We start from the raw sequence: 18,944 nt of genomic DNA on the forward strand, positions 1-18,944 counted from the left end.
TTAGGAAGGCATGGCCTTTGTTTTACTTGATTGTGTCTGTTTTATTCCCATTTGTACCCCTAGTGCTACATAATGTGCTGAACACTGGGTGCACTCAATACATAATCACCTATTGATTCCTCTTTCAGGGCCAAAGCATCTTCAGCAAGTGCCTGGAGAAAAGCACAAGAGGCACATGGAACAGCTGCTTCTACACTACTTTCAGTTCTAAAACAGCACACATATTGCAAAGCTCTTCCTGAGAAAGGCAAGGAACATCACAAATATATGGGCTGAAATTGAGATTATCTAAATTGTTTTAATATGCCATCTATTCTAAGCACACTACAGCTCTTCAGTAGCAATACAAAACACCATCAAAATCAATTATTTCTGCAAAGAGAATTGGACTAACACAAATGTCCTTGATTTGAACATAAGACTCAGCAACTCACTAGCTATAAAACTCTACAAGACACATCTGTTCCCAGGGTTCATTTTCTATAAAGACACTTATAGCTTTTTATTCATGATTACATCAAATAAGTAACACAAGAGAACACACTCAAATATATAAAAAACTGGTAACTGATCAATAGGCAAATCTAAATATCTGACCAATAGTAGTCATGAAAACAGCTCATTTTAACCTCGTTATATATAAATCAACAAAGGATTAAGACTTTCTTTGACGTTCTTGTTGAGCAATACTCATATGCCTTGCAAAATGACAAACTGCTTACATGATGTGAAAGCTATCATTCCCTCTTTCTTTACAATCATATGAAAAATTAAAGATACCTGTGAACAAACTTGAATGTAGGGTCTTTTAATACTTTTATAGCTGTCTTGTGTGTTTGTGTTAATTCAACTATAATCTACAATTAGCTTTGAAACTTCCAAACCAAATGACTTGGTCTTCACAGAAATACCTTGTCATATTCATAGTCCTTTAATCTAAAATTAACAATTAATTAAACTGATGGTAATGAAAGGTGTAATTGGAAATGCACCATCTTAGAAATAAACACAACTTTCAACATGGTTATCTTTTCTCCTCTAAATCACCAATCCTCACGTCATGCTACAGAATAAGAAATTAGATTCTCTGAGGCAGGACCCATGATAAGCTTAAAACCCAAAAGAAAGGAACAGAAGTGGACAGTAACAATACTAAATCATCTAGCAGCATAGTTTAAATTCTAGAAGTATTGGTTAGAATATCAATATTTTGACTTGAATATTTTGAAGAAAACAGAAAAGCAGAGATGAATTAAGCAATATATAATAATATAAATAGGCTTCATTAAGAAGGCTGTACTTAAATCTTGTATGAATAGTACTGCATGGGAGAAAAAAGGGTGTAAGAATGAGCTTAAGAGGGGAATGAGCATGTAGACATATCCAAGAGTCACCCTATAGAGCTGCCTGACCAGAGAAGAAGGTAGCCATATGGCAGTAAAGGCAACCTTCACATTCGTGACAGAATACTTACCTGGAAAAGATGCCTCATGTCAAAATGATAAAAATAAAAGTTAATTTTCTCATAGAAATAATCCCATAAGAAATGTTATTTTCTTAGTGTCATATTATTTTTTCACAGCAATGACTACAAAAACCTTATTTAAAAAGAGTAAGATGCCGGGAATACGGCTCAGTGGCATAGCGCCTGCCTGGCAACCATGAGATCGTTTGATTTCTAGTACCAAAAAAAAAAGGAAGAATAACATAGTGTAAATAGAATGACCGCAATCCTTTTAGAGTTTTCATTGATACAAACAGCCTGCTGTGGTATGCGTGCCATAGGTTTGCCACCACCGACACAGTACATATCACATGAGTATACACACACACACAGAATCTTGATATTTTAGAATTGAAAGTGATTTCTTGGGAGAAAAAGTTACACACACACACACAACAAAGACCTTTTTAACAGTATGTTAAACAATAATGCAAAATAAAATAAGCAATCACAAAAAGTTTAATATGTACTCATATATCTTCTATAAAAAACAAAAGCTAAAAAAATTATCAATATAAAACAATTCATACTTTTTCTGAGTAATTTTAACATCTTTGGAATGATTCTGAGCAAGTGACAGCCTATGAAAGCAAAAGTCTTCCTTTCTCCTCAAGCAACTAAATCAGATTCTAACTCCCTCTCATAACTTAATATGAGAAAGGATATACTCTTTAAAAATGCATAATTAGGGCCAGGAATATAGTCCAACAGCATGAGCAATGGATGGCAAGTGAAAGGTCCTGAGTTTGATTCCCAATACAAAAAAATTAAAAAATGAATAAAATAAAAACGTATTAATTATTTGTTTCATCCCTTCAGTAATTTCAGGAGTCCTGGAAAGACTATACTTCAAAAGCTCATTCTGAAGTTGAATTTGAGTAAAATCTTGACACAGAAATATAAGCTTGACCTTAAATCCACTAAAACCAATTTTCCCCCGCTCCAACACACTTTAATTCATTCATAGACACTTCATGTTATCATAATAATCTCTTGAGTATATTTCCCCATGCTTTTATTATCTAAGGATTCAGCTAACATGCTGATTAAAATAACTTATTTTTGAAATTTTCATATTATTACTTGCTGCCATAATCCACAAAAATATACAGAGAAATCATTCCTTAATAAGAGCTATATTAGCAACCACATGAGAAATAAGTCTCACCACTTTCTACCTATAAATATGTCTGTCCCCATTCCCCTGACTGTACCCTTTCCCAGCTGTGTACTGGAAGAACCAGCTGTGTGCAGCTCTTCCTATTCCATGTTTAGTGATAATAAATTAACTAATGGCACACTTTGCATTCAACATTTAAACATTAAAAAGACAATTTGGTTAATAAAGAAATTGTTATTAAAATTTCACTGATACAAGCCATCAAGAAATCATCAAGAAAAGATCAGTCTAATAAAGACCTTTTATGTTGGAAATTAAGTACTCTGGGCAAACATCAATACATTTAAAAAATCAAATTTTATTATCCTGCTTTTAAGACTCCTACTAGTAAAACAATTGTCAGAGGAGTATTCAATCCCAAAGAGAATTAACTCTAATTAACTGCCTCACATACTTTTAAAAATAACAACAAATTGTATTCAAATTGTGGGGTATGCTACAATTTGTTGGGGAAAGTCTTGAGAGGAGATAAGATTGAAAACAAATCAAGATCAGTCCTAACTTGAACAGAGACTCTTAGTGGTTTAGAACTGAAAGGGATTTCAAATAATAACCACAGGTCTCTCTAGTTCAGAGCCAACTTTAAATATATATTCTAGGTGAAAGAGACAGACCAAAGTTTCCTTAAGCAAGTCAGGGTTCCAAACTTTTCAATCTTAACAAAAGAAAATCTCATTTACAAAAATTTAAGTAAACTGGTAAAAACAGAAAAAGACATATGCTTTATGTAACCATATTTAAGGACATATTTAAACAAATATAAGGACATTGTATAAGAAATCCAGTTCTACATCCTGTGGAACAAAACATCCAGAAAGTCTAAGATCCAGATATAATGAAGGACTTGAATCTCAGAATGAATAAATCATACAGAGGAACACACAAAAAGTACTATTCCAATTCAAGAGGTAACAGTAAAGTACAAGAGGTAGAAGTTTTATAGTATAGGGGGGAAAAAAAAGAAAACAATAACCTGAGGCTATGGGGGAATCCTCTAAAACATAATATTAAATGTTAAAAAATTTATCTCATGATGTTAGTCATTTTATTTTTTTTTTCCTTTTTTTTTTATCGGTACCAGGGATCCAACTCACGAGTGCCTGCTTGCAAGGCAGGCACTTTATGCCACTGAGCTAAATCCCCAGCCCCGTCTTTTTTTTTTTTTTTTTTTTGTCTTTTTCCTTTTTATCGGTACCAGGGATCGAACTCACGACTGCCTGCTTGCAAGGCAGGCGCTTATGCCGCTGAACTTGTCATTTTATTTTTAATAAAAATAAATTTTATTTTATTGTTGTGGTTTTTGAGAGTCTTGCTATGCAGTTGAGGCTGGCTTCCAACTAACTCACAGCAATTCCCCCTGCCACAGGCTCCAGAGTGCTGAGATTACAGGTGTGCACAGCCACATCCTGCAGCTAGTTTGTTTGTTTACTTTTGATTTTTTGAGACAAACCAGTTGCTTTGTAGAGCAGACTGGCCTTGAGTCCACTACGCATCCTAGCATGACCTCAAACTCACATCAATCCTCCTGCCTCAGCCTGCCAAACACTGGCATTACAGGTATACACCATCGTACCTGGTGATGTTACCCATTTTAATAAAAAAAAAATTTAGTAAAATTTATCCAACAAACGAAATATTCAGAACGAAGAGATTCACATAAAAGTTTTATGGAAAAAAATAAACATGTAATTCACAAATGGAAAATCTATAAAGAATTTTTGAATACTAATTTACATTATACTATCAGGTGCAGAGCCAAGTATTAAGCATCCATTTCAAGAAAACACACCAAAGAGACATAATGGTCAACTACAAACACTTTATCTATGAAGATCACCAATTTAGCCTCAGAAACTTATTTATTATTTACTTGAGACTCTACCACAAATAAAATATGAAGGGGCTAGGGATATAGTTCAGTGCTCTCAGGGTTAAATCCCCAGTACACTACAGAAAGGGCAGGGCTGGGCAAGATGAGGTGGGGCGGGGCAGGGAAGGAAAGAAAAACAACAAAAGATAATTTATACTTGAGTTCATAACACAGAGAACAGAAAAGAGAAAAAGGCTTAATTTTTAAAATAGTCATACTGTATATTTTTATTGTTGATTAGCCAATGATCATATATATCTCAGGCTAGAAAGTGATGAATGCCCATTTTATAATATTCTTTAGGTTTTCTAAATTAGCTATACTCAACTATAAACCTACAATCCAAAGATCATTGTAAATGCACATATATTTACAAAGTTTCTGCCTCTGAAATATTCTATCATACACTACTATGATTTTCATTCTAACATATTTCCTATATATTTGATACTGATTCTTAAATGCTTTAATAGCCACAAAAAAAGCATGCTTGAGATCAGTAATCTTTTTCCAAGAATCAAATAACAACTATTTCAGGCAATGCCACAGGCTGTATTTTCTGTGTCATAATTAATCAACTCTGCCCTTAGAACACAAAACCAACTATGGACAAAATGCAAACAAACGACATGACTTAATAGATACTGTAAAATAGGAAGAAAATGTTCAAATGGGAAGGGGAACTAGTGGTGGGAGGAAAAAAATGAGACAAGAAAAAAAATGGAAACAAAGCTTTTGTAAATAAGAAAGAGAAGCGAGAATAAAAGGAGATTAGGTGAATGGGGAAAAATAATCAAGTTATATCACGTACAGATCAAATTCCCTGTGATCAGTAAGTATACTTAAAACATTCCAATAAAATTTATTAAAAAATACATGACTATCAAAAAAAAACATTTACACAAACAAGAGGCAACAGTACACTCAAAATGACAATTTAAAAATAGAGAATGCATGTGAACAGACATTTCCCTAAAGTGCTCAATCGTATTAGCAATATTCATAGGATCCAAAAAATGGAAATAACAGAAATGTCCATCTATTGATGAACAGATCAACAAAATGATGCATCAATACAATAAAAAACATTCAATACTAATGTTGTACCTTGTACTAATGCAAACTACAATATCAGTATCACAGCCAGTGAATCCTGGATTATACTCACTTGTACCTCTCTCCCTAAGAAAATTCATCAGGAAGAAACACAATGGCATTAGAAGATACTTTCTTTCCCGTAAACTTAGGGCTAGGGCTAATACAGATCACAGAATTCTGTAGTCACATTTCACTTTAAAGAGCAAACGTGTTCCTTCTTCACTTCAACCTCCTTGGTTTCCACCACACTATTCTTATCCTTGTTCTTAGAACTTTGTCTGTACTATTTCTCTTGCTTAATACGCCCTTCAATTGTCTAGGTCAGTACACCCACTCTCGAGGGCTAGTTTCAACATTAACGCAAATACGGTTGCCTGCAGCAATTCCTCTGATCCACTCTATTTCTATATGATGAACTGCTTTCACTACAACATAAGTAACTACTTTATTTCCCTCCATTTCACATGCTGTAATTTTGTCTTCCGTCTTGCCTCTACCTCCACTAAAAAAGCTAAGGTCAAAGAATCTGCATATATAACCCAGTAACACAGGAATAACAACAATAAAAGCAAAGCAAATATTCACTCAGCAGTTATTATGTGCTAAATGACTCACTGAAGCACACAATGCCATTTCTTGGTTGATGAAATGTTTTGCTCACATCATCTCATTTGTTCCCCCAAAGTCTGAGTTTGCAACAAATTCTAGTGTTCTTATTTTACAGAAATATTAAGAAATTTTTCTCTAAGTACACTATAACTTAATGGTAAACATAGAATTGTAATACAGTTCGGACATCCAGCCGAGGGCTCTCTTCCCTACATAATAATATCTTATTTGAAGGAGAATAAAATACATTTATCATTAAGGATTTACTCTCCTAAAGAACTTCAGTCTAATTCACACAAATTCCACAGTAAAAGAGATCTCAAGGTTTCTCAAGGGAAGTTTCCCTCTCCAAACAGCTACCGGAATAACAGATACTGTTAACATAAGACATTATTACTGCAAACACTACAAAGTACTCTCTTGGATGTGATGTCATTTAACACTAACAGCCTGATGATAAGATACAGGGATATGGATAACCATCTCCAGACTCAAAGCATTGTGTGTTTTGCCCATTACAGACCACAGGGCTTAATAAGTAATAGAGCTAAAGCTCAAATCCAGAACACCAGACTCAAACCATGTCCACTTCCCAGTTTTCCTCAAAATTTAATAACTCATTTTATATTCATGTAGCTGTTTCTCAAAGGCGATAATTAATTATGAACATGAGTTCATAGGTCCATGAGGTTTTTTATGTAGAGTACCATATCATCTGCAAATAATGACAGTTTAATTTCTTCCTTTCCTATCCTTATTCCTTTTATTTTCTCTCTTGTCTCACTGCTCTGACTAATGTTTCCATAACTACAGTGAATAAGAGTGGCAATAGTGGATATCCTTGTCTGGTTTCCAGTTTTAGAGTAAAAGCTTTCAGGTTTTGTCCATTTAATATGATGTTGACTATTGGTTTGTCAGAGACAGCTTTTATCAGATTGAGGTAAAGGCTATCCCGTTTCTGTAAGGTTTGATCATGAATGAGTGCTGGAATTTATCAAAAGCTTTTTCTGCATCTATTGAGATGATCATGTGCCAAGATTAAAACTAGAAGCATATCTACAATCATGCATTAACTAAAGTTGAAATGAATCAAAGATCTAAATATGAAAACAGAAGCACCAAATCTACTGGAAGAGAAAGTAGGCAAAAATTTTGAAGACACGGGAAAAGCAGAGTTCACGAATAAAACCAAAACAGCACAGGAAACACTTCAAAGAATCAGCAACTGGGATCCCTTCTTACTAAAAAGCTTTTGCACATCAAAAGAAATCACCAAGTGAAAAGAAAATGCAGAGTGAGGAAAAATTTTAGCCAACTGTCCCTCAGACAAATGACTTATATGTAGAACAGATAGAGCATTAAAAAAAAAAAATCAGACTCCCAAAATTCAAAGACTCAATCCAAATTTGGGCATCTGAGATGAATACACACTTCTTAGATGAAGAAATACAAATGGCAAATAAATACATGAAAAAATATCCTCTGTCTTTGGTCATTCGAGAGATGCAAATTAAAACAACACTGAGATTACACCTCACCCCAGTAAGAATGGCTAACATCAAGACATCAGCCAAAAACAAACACTAGAGAGGCTGTGGGGAAAAAGGAATTCTTCTCCACTGCTGGTGGGAGTGTAGACTGGTACAATCACCATCGAAATCAAAAAACTGAGTACAGGTCCCATGTGACCCAGTTATTCCTCAAAAAACCGAGGTCCCATGTGACCCAGTTGTTCACCGTCTCTGAGTATATTCATAGAAGAATTAAAAATAGCATATCACAGAAATATATGTGCATTCATGTTTACTGCAACACAATTTGTAATAGCCAAGTCTTAGAAACAACCCAAATTCCCATCAACTGAGGAATGGATAAAAAAAAAGATATATTTTATACAATGGAATACTACTCAGTTATAAAAAAGGATGAACTTGAGACTTTCATAGGGAAATGGAAGCAACTTGAGACCATACTCACAAGTAAAATAAATCAGACTCTCATGTGTAAACCTCATATTGTCTCCATAGTGAAAGAAGCTGAAAAAGTAAGTGAGACCCAATAACAGGTACTGTGAAATGGGGAAAAAAACTGTTCAAAAGGAAAGAGAAACTGGGATAGGAGAAAGGAGAAAAGAAGGAAAGGAAAAAGGAAAAAAAAAAAATATACACACACACACACACACACACACACACGCACAAAATAATTAAGATAGTTCTACTACTAACTGCTATTAGTTCATTGAAAAGAAAAGTTTGTGCCCATATTGTTTGATCAATTTTTCACACTTATATCTTGTAATGTGAGCAACTACTTTGAAGACAATATGCAATAGACTAACCATTGTTACTCTTCTGGAATCTTGTTTTGAAATTTTGTGCCACTGGTTTTATTACTTTAAAATATAAATAAATACATACATACAAACACACACACATACATACATACATAAATGTACATCAAATCTATGAAAGCATGCATTAGCAAGAAAGGACAATATTTTTTGTATATTTTCAGGTGTATAGCCTCCTGATTAAAAGCGCTATTCAACAATGCAAGCTGAAGACACCAGCACTAGCCCGGGGAGCATTTCGGATCATCGCTCCCAGTGGTAAGGATCTGCCCAATTTCCAGCCACACTAGACTGGGCTCTGCAGGTTTTAGGCCTGCCTGGGCCACGTCCAGTAACCTTCTTTCAATCTGGGGAACTGGGCTGCCAGAGGTCAGTTTCTGCACACCAGTGGCAGGGACCCCGGGACACTTTAAGACCGCTGCTCCCAGTAGTCAAGGACCAGCCCACCTTTCAGCCACACCAGACTGGGCTCTGCAGGTTTTAGGACTGCCTGGACCTTATAGGGTGATCTTCTTTCAATCTGGGGAACTGGGCTGCCAGAGGTGAGTTCCTACATATCAGCAGCAGGGGCCCAGGGAGAGTTTAAGATCCTTGCTCCCAGTGCTGAAAGACCCACCCAGCTGTCAGCCACACCAGACTGGGCTCTGCATGTTTTGGGCCTGCCTGTGCCACACCCAGTGACCTTCTTTTAATCTGGGGAACTGGGCTGCCAGAGGAGCCCAACACATAGGAGACGATTTCCAACACGTCCAGGGTAAGCTGTGTAACGTCACTTGAAACATGGAAATATGAGAAAATGACAAAACAAAAGAACAAAATGTAATCTAAAACCTCAAGCCCATCCCAAGAAAGCCTGAGAGCCATATACATAGGAAAACATAAATGCCATACACCTACAATACCTGAAATAATAGCAACTGAAATAAAGAAGCAACTCCAGGAAGCTTTAAAGGAATTTAAATTAGAAATAATCTCCCAGATAAAAGAAGAAATGATAAAAGTAATGAAACAGATGCTGAACACATCTAAAGAAGACCCAGTTAAAACATTAGAGTAGCAAAAAAAAAAAAAAGATAGAATCCCTGGATGAACAATATAAGAAACGAACAGGATACATGAAGCAGATTCAAAGAGATACACAGGAAATCAAAAATTCCAATGAAAGTTGTCAAAACCACCTCAACAAAAGTGAAGATAGAATTTCAGACCTCAAAGACAAGATTGCAACTAGTGAACAGGAAAGGAAAGATCTTTTAAAGAAAACAAAGAATTAGGAAATAACAATTCAACAGCTGCAAGATGATGCACAGATAAACAACATAAGATTGATAGGGACAAATGAAAAAGAAGGAGACAACACAAATGATATCAAGAGGCTATTTACAGAAGTAATAGCTGAAAATTTCCCAAAGATGAAAATGAAAACTGACATATGGATTAGTAAAGCATGTAGAACTCCAAATAGCCAAAACCAAAATAAATCTACACCCAGACATATAATAATTACCATCCCAGAAATCCAACATAAGAATAGAATATTAAAAGCTGTTAGAGACAAAAGACAGATCACCTATAAAGAAAAACCTATCAGAATCACAGCAGACTTTTCAACACAAACAATGACATCAAGAAGAGCATGGAGTGAAGTATTTCAGATCCTAAAGGAAAATGATTTCCAACCTAGACTGATGTACCTTGCAAAACTGTCCTTCAAAACAGATGAATAAGATACTTCCATGACAAAGAACAGCTAAAGAACTTCATGATCACCAAACTAACCTCACAAAGAATACTGACAGTCTAGATACACATAGGAAAAAGCAACTAAGCAAGGCAGAAAATTAAACACAATGGAAAGATAAAGATAAAACAGCAAAAAGATAACATGTCAACAATAAACCAATATATAACAGTTATACCCATTAATTTAAATGGTCTCAATTCCCCAATTAAAAGAAACAGACTGGCAGAATGGATCGAGAAACAACATCCAACCATATGCTGTCTAACAAGAAACCCACCTAACCCAAAAAGAAACTCACAGACTGAAAGTCAAAGGATGGAAAACAATACTTCATGTAATAACCGCCCCCAAAAAAAAGCCCGGGTAACTATTCTGTTTGCAGACAACATGAACTTCAAACCAAGAATGATCCTAAGAGATAAAGAAGGTCACTACTTACTAGTTAGGGGAAAGCTTCAAGAGGAAGAGATAACAATCTTAAATATATATGCACCAAATTCCAGAGCACCCAATTATACAAAGCTAGTATTAACAGAAATGGAAAATCAAACAAGCAATAACACAATTATAACAGGAGACCTTAACACATCATTGACACCAAGGGACAGATCAATCAGACAGAAAATCAGCAAAGAAATAATAGAACTAAATCACACCTGTGAGCAAATGAACTTGACAGACATATAAAGAGTGTTCCATCCAACAACATCAGAATATACATTCTTCTCAGTAGTACATGGGACATTCTCTAAAATAGACCACATACTAGCCCAAAGAACATATTTTATCCCATGCATGTTATTAGATCATAGCACCATGAAACTAGAAATTAATGATAAAAGAAACCAAAAACTCCACAAAAACATGGAAATTGAATGATACACTCTTGAGCAAACAGTAGGTCACAAGAGAAATTAAAGAAGAAATTAAACAATACCTACAAGCAAAATTAAATACAAATACAACTTACCAGAATCTGTGGGATGCAATGAAAACAGTCCTCAGAGGAAAATTTATTGCACTGAGTTCCCACATCAGGAAAACAGAATGAATACAAATAAACAACCTGATGCTACACCTCAAACATCTAGAAAAAGAAGAGCAAGTCAAACTCAAAGCTAAAAGAAAGGAGGAAATTATAAAAAATCAGAGCAGAAATTAATGCAATAGAGACTAAGAAAACAATCCAAAGAATCAATGAAGCAAAGAGTTGATTCTTTGAAATAATAAATAAAACTGATAAGCCCCTAGCCAACCTTATTTTAAAAAGGAAGAAAAAGTTCAAATTCATGCAGTAAGGAATGAAAAAGGTGAAATCACTACAAAATCTGTGGAAATACAAAAGATCATCAACACCTATTTCAAAAACCTCTACTCTCACAGGTTTGATAACACAGAAGAAATGGACAGATTCCTAGAAACATATGAAGTACCAAAGCTGGGTCAAGAAGACGTAAAACTTCTGAATAACCCAATTTCTATTAATGAAGTTGAAAATGCAATTAAGTCCTTACCTACAAAGAAGAGCCCAGGCCCAGACGGATTCACTGTGGAATTCTACGAAAAATACCTAGAAGACTTAATGCCAACACTCCTCAAATTCTTCAGTGAAATTGAAAGGGAAGCAATTCTTCCTAAGTCATTCCTGGAAGCAAATATTACTCTAGTCCTAAAACCTGAGAAAGACCTAACTAAAAAAGAGAACTATAGGACAATCTCCCTAATGAACACAGATGCAAAAATCCTCAATAAAATATTGGCAAACAGGAAGATTATACACCATAACCAAGTGGGATTCATCCCAGGCATGCAGGGATGGTTCAACATACATAAATCAATAAGTGTAATCCACCAGATCAATAAAGCCAAAAGTAAGAATCACATGATCATTTCTATAGATGCAGGAAAAGGTTCTGATAAGGTCCAACACTCATTCATGATAAGAACCTTACAGAAAATTGGAATAGATGTTCTCAATATGATAAAGGCCATCTATGACAAACCAATAGCCAGCATCATATTAAATGGCCAAAAAATGAACACCCTTACCTTAAAATCAGGCACAAGATAAAGATGTCCCTTTTTATCGCTCCTATTCAATATAGTACTGAAAATACTAGCCAGAGCAATTAGACAAGAAAGAGAAATAAAAGGGGTAAAAATAGGAAAAGAGGAAGATAAATTATCATTATTTACAGATGACATGATAGAAGACCCCCAAAATTCCAATGAAAGACTCCTAGATATAATAAATAAATTCAGTAATGTAGCTGGATACAAAATCAATACTCAAAAATCAATAGCATTTCTATACACTAACAATAAAATCACTGAGAGAGAAATAAAAGAAGCCACACCCTTCACACTAGCATCCAAAAGAATGAAATACTTAGGAATTAATCTAACAAAAGAAGCAAAAGACCTAATCGGGGAAAATTATAATACCCTGAAAAAGACATTGAAGATGATCTCAGAAAATGGAAAGATATCCCTTGTTCATGGATGGAAAGAATAAATATTGTGAAAATGGCTAATCTCCAAAACTGTTACAGATTCAACACAATCCCAATGAAAATACCATCAACATACCTCAGAGATCTAGAGAAATCACTCCTAAAATTCATCTGGAACCAGAAGAGACCCAGAATAGTAAAAGCAATAGCAGCAAAGGCAAGGCAGGAGGCATCACAATCCCTGACTTGAAGTTATACTACAAAGCTACTGTAATAAAATCAACATGGTGCTGGAATAAAAACAGATCTGAAAATCAATGGAATAGATTAGAAGACACAACCGCAACTAAAAACACACTCAACCACCTTATCTTTGATAAGGGGCCAAACTTGTTCACTGGAAGAAAAACAGTCTCTTTAATAAATGGTGCTGGAAAAACTGTCTCTTCATATGCCAAAAACTAAAACTAGACCCATGCCTATCACCATGTACTAAACTAAAATCTAAATGGGTCAAAGATCTGAATATTAAAACAGAAACACTAAATCTGTTAGAAGACAAGTTAGGCAAAAATCTTGAAGACATAGGAGTAGGCAGAGAATTCATGAACAGAAATCAAACCGCACGGGAAATACTTCCCAGAATCAATAACTGGGATCACCTCTTATTAAAAAGTTTCTGCATGTCAAAAGAAATCTCCAATATAGTGAAAAGAAGACCCACAAACTGGGAAAACATCTTAGTGAATTCTCCGTCAGACAAAGGACTTCTGTCTAAAACATATAAAGAATTTTAAAAAATCAGACCCCCAAAATTCAAAGATCCAATCCAAAAATGGGCATCTGAGATGAATACACAATTCTCAGATGAAGAAATACAAATGGCAAATAAATACATGAAAAAATGTTCATCATCAATACTCATTAGAGAAATGCAAATTAAAACCACACTGAGATTCCATCTCACTCCAGAAAGAATGGCCAGGATCAAGAAAACTACTAACAACAAATGCTGGAGAGGCTGTAGGGAAAGAGGAACTCTCTTGCACTGTTGGTGAGAGTGTAGACTAGTGCAACCACTGTGAAGGTCAGTCTGGAGATTCCTCAAAAAGCTGGGATGGAAAGTTCCAATCAACTGAGGTATTCCACTCCTTTGCATATTCCTAGAAGAACTGAAAACATCATACCACAGTGATATATGTGCACTCATGTATATAGCAACACAATTTGTAATAGCCAGATCTTGGAAACAACCTAAGTGTGTCCGTTAACTGAGGAATGGATAAAAGAGTTATGGTATTTTTATACAATGCAGTACTACTTGGCTATAAAGAGATCACATTGAGAGATTTATAAATAAATGGACGCAACTTGAGTCCATACTCATAAGTGAAATAAATCAAACTCACATGTATAATGCTGTATAATCTCCCTAGTGTAAGAAATGGTAACAGTACATAAGAGTTTATGGTAATCATGGTTTTCCATTATATTGCTTTGAAGCCTTATAATGTTTTCATTCATTAGTTGGAATGATTTTATCCTGGTTTGTTTGATTTTATTATCTGTGATGGTATGAACAACTATTTTGAAGAAAGCAAGACATTATAATAGCCAGTGCTGATTTAATATCATCTTGCTTTGAAGTCCTATCATGTTTCTATTCTTCTGTTTCCATTGGTTCTATTATGTCTTATCTTATTGGATTTTATGTGTGACAGTATAAACAAATTTTTTATGGACAATGAGATAGTCTAGTAACCATTGTTCATTTTCTGTTACTTGGTTCTGAATGCCCTGTAATACTTTCATTCTCTTGAATGGTTTTATACTATTTTGATATATTTGATACTATTGTATATGAAGGTACTCTCAACTATTTCAAAGAAAAAGACATCATAGTAGCTACTGTTATATTGGGTTGTCTTGTGGTAAAATACTGTGTTGCTTAAATTGTTCTTTTCTGATCTGCTTTGTTATGTCCTCTTCTGTTTTAATCTCTTTAAAATAAAAAAAAAATTTTTTAAATACCAATGCAAGCTGAAGACAGACAATAATGTATGCCTGTCACACAGCCCAGAAGAAACCACTGAAGTATCTATCTCAATGACTGGAAATAGAACAGAGGTTCCAGAAAGACACATATTTTTGTATTAATAGAAACACAAGTCATTCGCACAGAAGGCACAAACCAACAAATATTTACAGAACTTTGCAGTAGGCTAAGACTCGTACTTGAAATTATTTTTGAGCCTCACAGTATTTAAAGATGTTATTACCAGTTTTTTAGTTTGCCAAAACTCAAGGCTCTTGGCCAGGTAAAAATTTAAATTCAGATAAATCTAAACTGGATGAACTTGGCTTTAAAAACAATCACTCAAATACATTTGTTATTACTGAATGTTAAAGAAAAGGAAAAAAATATATGAAGCAAGGGGGAAAAAGTTATTTGGTATCAAAAGCAGAAGATCTCTGCAGGAAGGAAGACCAGGAACTGACATTGATAACCCACACCATAATCCACAAGACAGCAGATGGGAGAAGGAACACAAGACTCTTACAACACATTCAACTTTGAATTGCAACTCCAACTCGTTAGTTAACCCCAAACTAACATAACCTTTCTGGATCTTAGTTTCCTCATCTATGCAATGATGGCTGTTGGACAACATGAAGACTACATTTCCAAAATTCCTTCAGAATTTTCATAGCACTATCACATATATTATTTTCATTTCACTCAAATGAGCAGTAACTTTGTTTTATTTACTGCTGTAACCCTAAAATCTGGCTGATACAAAGTTGGCTCAAAACAGTAGTTGAATAAATACATAGATTTGGTCCTCACAATAAACCACTCAGGACTTCATACTTATACTTATTTTGTATTATCATACTTATACTTATTTTACATAAGGAGGAAACCAAGGTTCAAAGACTTTGGTTCCATAGCAAAGTGAGAGATCTACAATACAAATTCAAGTTATCAAATTACTAATTTAAATCTTTTCCAGGTCTAAATTTTGTTACATTTTAATCTACTTTTAAGCAGTCAAAAGACTAATGAATTCTTACTACTATCTTTCTGTGAAAAATAATTGGATAGTGTTACTGTAGAAAGCAATTAATGAATCATTACTTAGAAAACTTCTCTATAAAGAAAATCTAACATTCAATAATAGTGGAAATACAAGAGATAAAACCCAAGTTACATCCTCTGACTAAACCAATTTATACTTTCTATGTTTCAAAGTGACTTTATCTGTAATTATTTGCTGTTTTGCAGATGCTTGGTCCTAACTGCAAGGAATGCAAATCTATTTCTATAATTTAAGATTATTAGTATCCCTCGATGACCTAAGATTGAGAAACTTATTCCATCTCTCTCCCTCCCAGGGCCCAATTTAAAGCTTTAGGATCAATTAACTTACAGAGGAAAAGTCCTGACAAGGCAGCATACACTGAAACTATCTAGGCACAAAGCACAGAAACATATTTACCAGCATTGGGGCAAAGCTGTATTCTCAAGGACACTCCAAATCGTAAGACTGTCTTCAAGGAACATAGGAGTCAATGCTACAAATTTGAGAGCCTACATTTTGAGAAATCTTTATTGTACGTTGGATATTAAAAATCAAGGCTGCAAATTTTTCCAAACAAAATCCTTTCTTTAGGGGCCAGGGTTTACCTGAGCAGCACAAGTGCCTGCCTGGCAAGCACTGGATCATGAGTTTGATCCCAGGTACCCTCCCCACACACACAAAAATACTTTCTTTCAAAAATAATTTCTGGAGCACAACTTTTTCCTTTCATGTAACACTGCTAATTAAAAGGTTTTCAAATATAAGAAAAATCAAAGTCAGTATTAACTTCAATACATACAAAATGGCCCTCTGCCTCTCCCCTTAATCAAGTACAAAGGTATTTGTCAGAACTGTTTTATCATACGGGAAGCCATACATATTTGGTGTATAAGTGAGCAGTTTAGCATATTTCAACAGAAAACTGGCTTATTACAAAACTTATCAAAATATACTTTTCTTTTAAAAAAACAAACAAAAAACTGAATGTTCTCCACAATCTTATATTCTTTTGATTTTCTCCTCACTGTATAAGGACTTTTCCTAGGTAGATGCCAATGTTAGGAGAACAGTTAAACTGAAATTACAGTGAGGAAGAACAGTTACACCAAAACCAATTTCCATAACACCCAAATAAAGCAAGAGAATCTATAGAACAGAGTGAAAAAGGTATTTGTAAGCGGAATAAAAATTTGAAAAGTCACCTGTCTAAGCCCTGTATGCAAAAAGCTGACATACAGACAGATTGCACGTTTCCTCAAGACATTTCTATAAAAATCTCAAGACTAGGATTTAAAGCTTGTAATGCTTCCAGTTCTGTAATTTGGAAGTTATCATGTATTATAACAGACTGTTCTACTAATCTTTTAACTAACAACCCTCCCCCCTATACCAACGGTACTTTCTCTATCAGAATAAAGAATACGTCTAAAATTTTTCTATATAAATACAATGCAGCAATCTTACCTAGTAGCAAACTGAATGAGTGCATTTTGAAGAGCTTGCCTAATTTCAAGAAGAAAAGATTCATCATCACTTAGTGTATAATACCAATACTGGACATAATCTCTCAAGGAAAATTGGATAACCTGTAATACAAACATTGGAAAACATTATAACATTTTAAGATTTACATAAACAATGTAAATTCAAAGAAAAGATAAATACCTGCCAACTTTCATGTTTTCTTTTCATCCTTAATTATAATAGTAAATACTTGCCTTTGTTATAAAAACATCAACATGCTAAAAACTATTACAAATTTTTAAAAATTATTCTGGTATCCCAATTCATTCAATGCCCAACTCTTTTAAGCATTAAAACATTACCAAACTCCACCCAAATTCAGGTAAAGAAAGTTTAAAGAAAAAAATATTCAATTTTGTACATTTTTTTAAATAGCAAAAAGGTATATCTTAGTATTATCAAAAGAAATATACTTAACACATAATATATGAAATTCAAATACCACATACTGAAACTCACTTGCTGGAGAGGCTCATCAATTATATTGGCACCCGTCAACCTTCTATCAATCTTAATAGTCCTGGCTTCCCGTTTCATTTCTTCTAAACACTTAAAGAAAACCATAATATTTTACTGATGAGTTTCTTGATTTAAAAATCTGTTTTACTTCGAATTGAATACTCATTAAAACTTCCTTCACTATTCACAAGTAAATATAAAAATCACTTTTGAGGTTCTAATATAAACCAAGTATGATTTTTCAAGTTAACAAAACTACATACCTAGAAAACAAACATCTAAAACTATCTTCAAAAATGTAGTAAACATGATTTAGGATGTGGGGAAATTAAAAATGTACAGGTACACTGTTGCCATAGTTAAATGAAACTTGAAAAATGTTAAGTGAGTGTTTCAGGTGAGTCAAACTGGTAAGTCTCTTTAGTGGACACTATCCCTCTTCCACCTCTGATGGGATTCCAGACGGCACTGTCACACAGCAGGTGACAGCTCTTACTGTCACTGAGGATCTTATAGGGACGACAAAATGCAGAGGGGTGAGCCTGACATAGATGGTCCTAACCCTGTTTAGGCCTAAATTAATAAAGATGTTTGTGCCTTCACGTCTGAGTTTTAGATTAAATATTAGTACAAAAAAGTCAAACGTTCTGTAAGATTAAAAAGTTTATAAAGTAAAAAGGTCACAGTAACCTAAGGTTAATTAATTACTGAAGAAATAAAAATATATTTCATAAATTTATTATGGCCAAAGTATAGTATTTATAGTCTACAGTATGGTACAGCACACCACAGACTTTTCCAATCACTTACCACTCACTCAGTGATTCACCCAGAACAAATCCCAGTCCTGCAACCTCCATTTTTGGTATAGCTGCACCATTTTTATCTTTCAGGCTCTACTTTTTCTGTACTTTTCCTACATTCAGATATGCTTAGAAGCACAAATACCATTGTGTTACAATGGCCACTGAATTCAATACAGTAACATATTTGCAGTCTAGGAGAGATAATCTAGACCATACAGACTAAGTGTACAGTAGGTTATACCACCTAGGTTTTTGTATTTGCAT

General features: G+C 34.4%; 1 protein-coding gene across 5 annotated transcripts in view; it reads right to left on the bottom strand.

Moving 5' to 3' along the window:
- Snx13 (sorting nexin 13) overlaps positions 1–18,944 on the bottom strand; it is a 153,868-nt gene that overhangs the window by 78,486 nt on the left and 56,438 nt on the right. For 4 of the 5 annotated variants that reach the window (XM_063239116.1, XM_063239121.1, XM_063239128.1 and 1 more), the window contains 2 exons: positions 17,875–17,964; positions 17,356–17,477 (listed from right to left, as the gene is read on the bottom strand). In XM_063239116.1, the coding sequence (XP_063095186.1) occupies positions 17,356–17,477; positions 17,875–17,964 (212 nt within the window). Of the gene's footprint in view, positions 1–1,407; positions 1,475–17,355; positions 17,478–17,874; positions 17,965–18,944 lie in introns of those variants that run through there. The other variant, XM_063239132.1, reaches the window with a different exon arrangement.

Source organism: Cavia porcellus, unplaced genomic scaffold (genome assembly GCF_034190915.1).
Source record: "Cavia porcellus strain 051 isolate PalLab524CR breed Dunkin Hartley unplaced genomic scaffold, mCavPor4.1 scaffold_2, whole genome shotgun sequence".
NCBI lineage: Eukaryota > Metazoa > Chordata > Mammalia > Rodentia > Caviidae > Cavia > Cavia porcellus.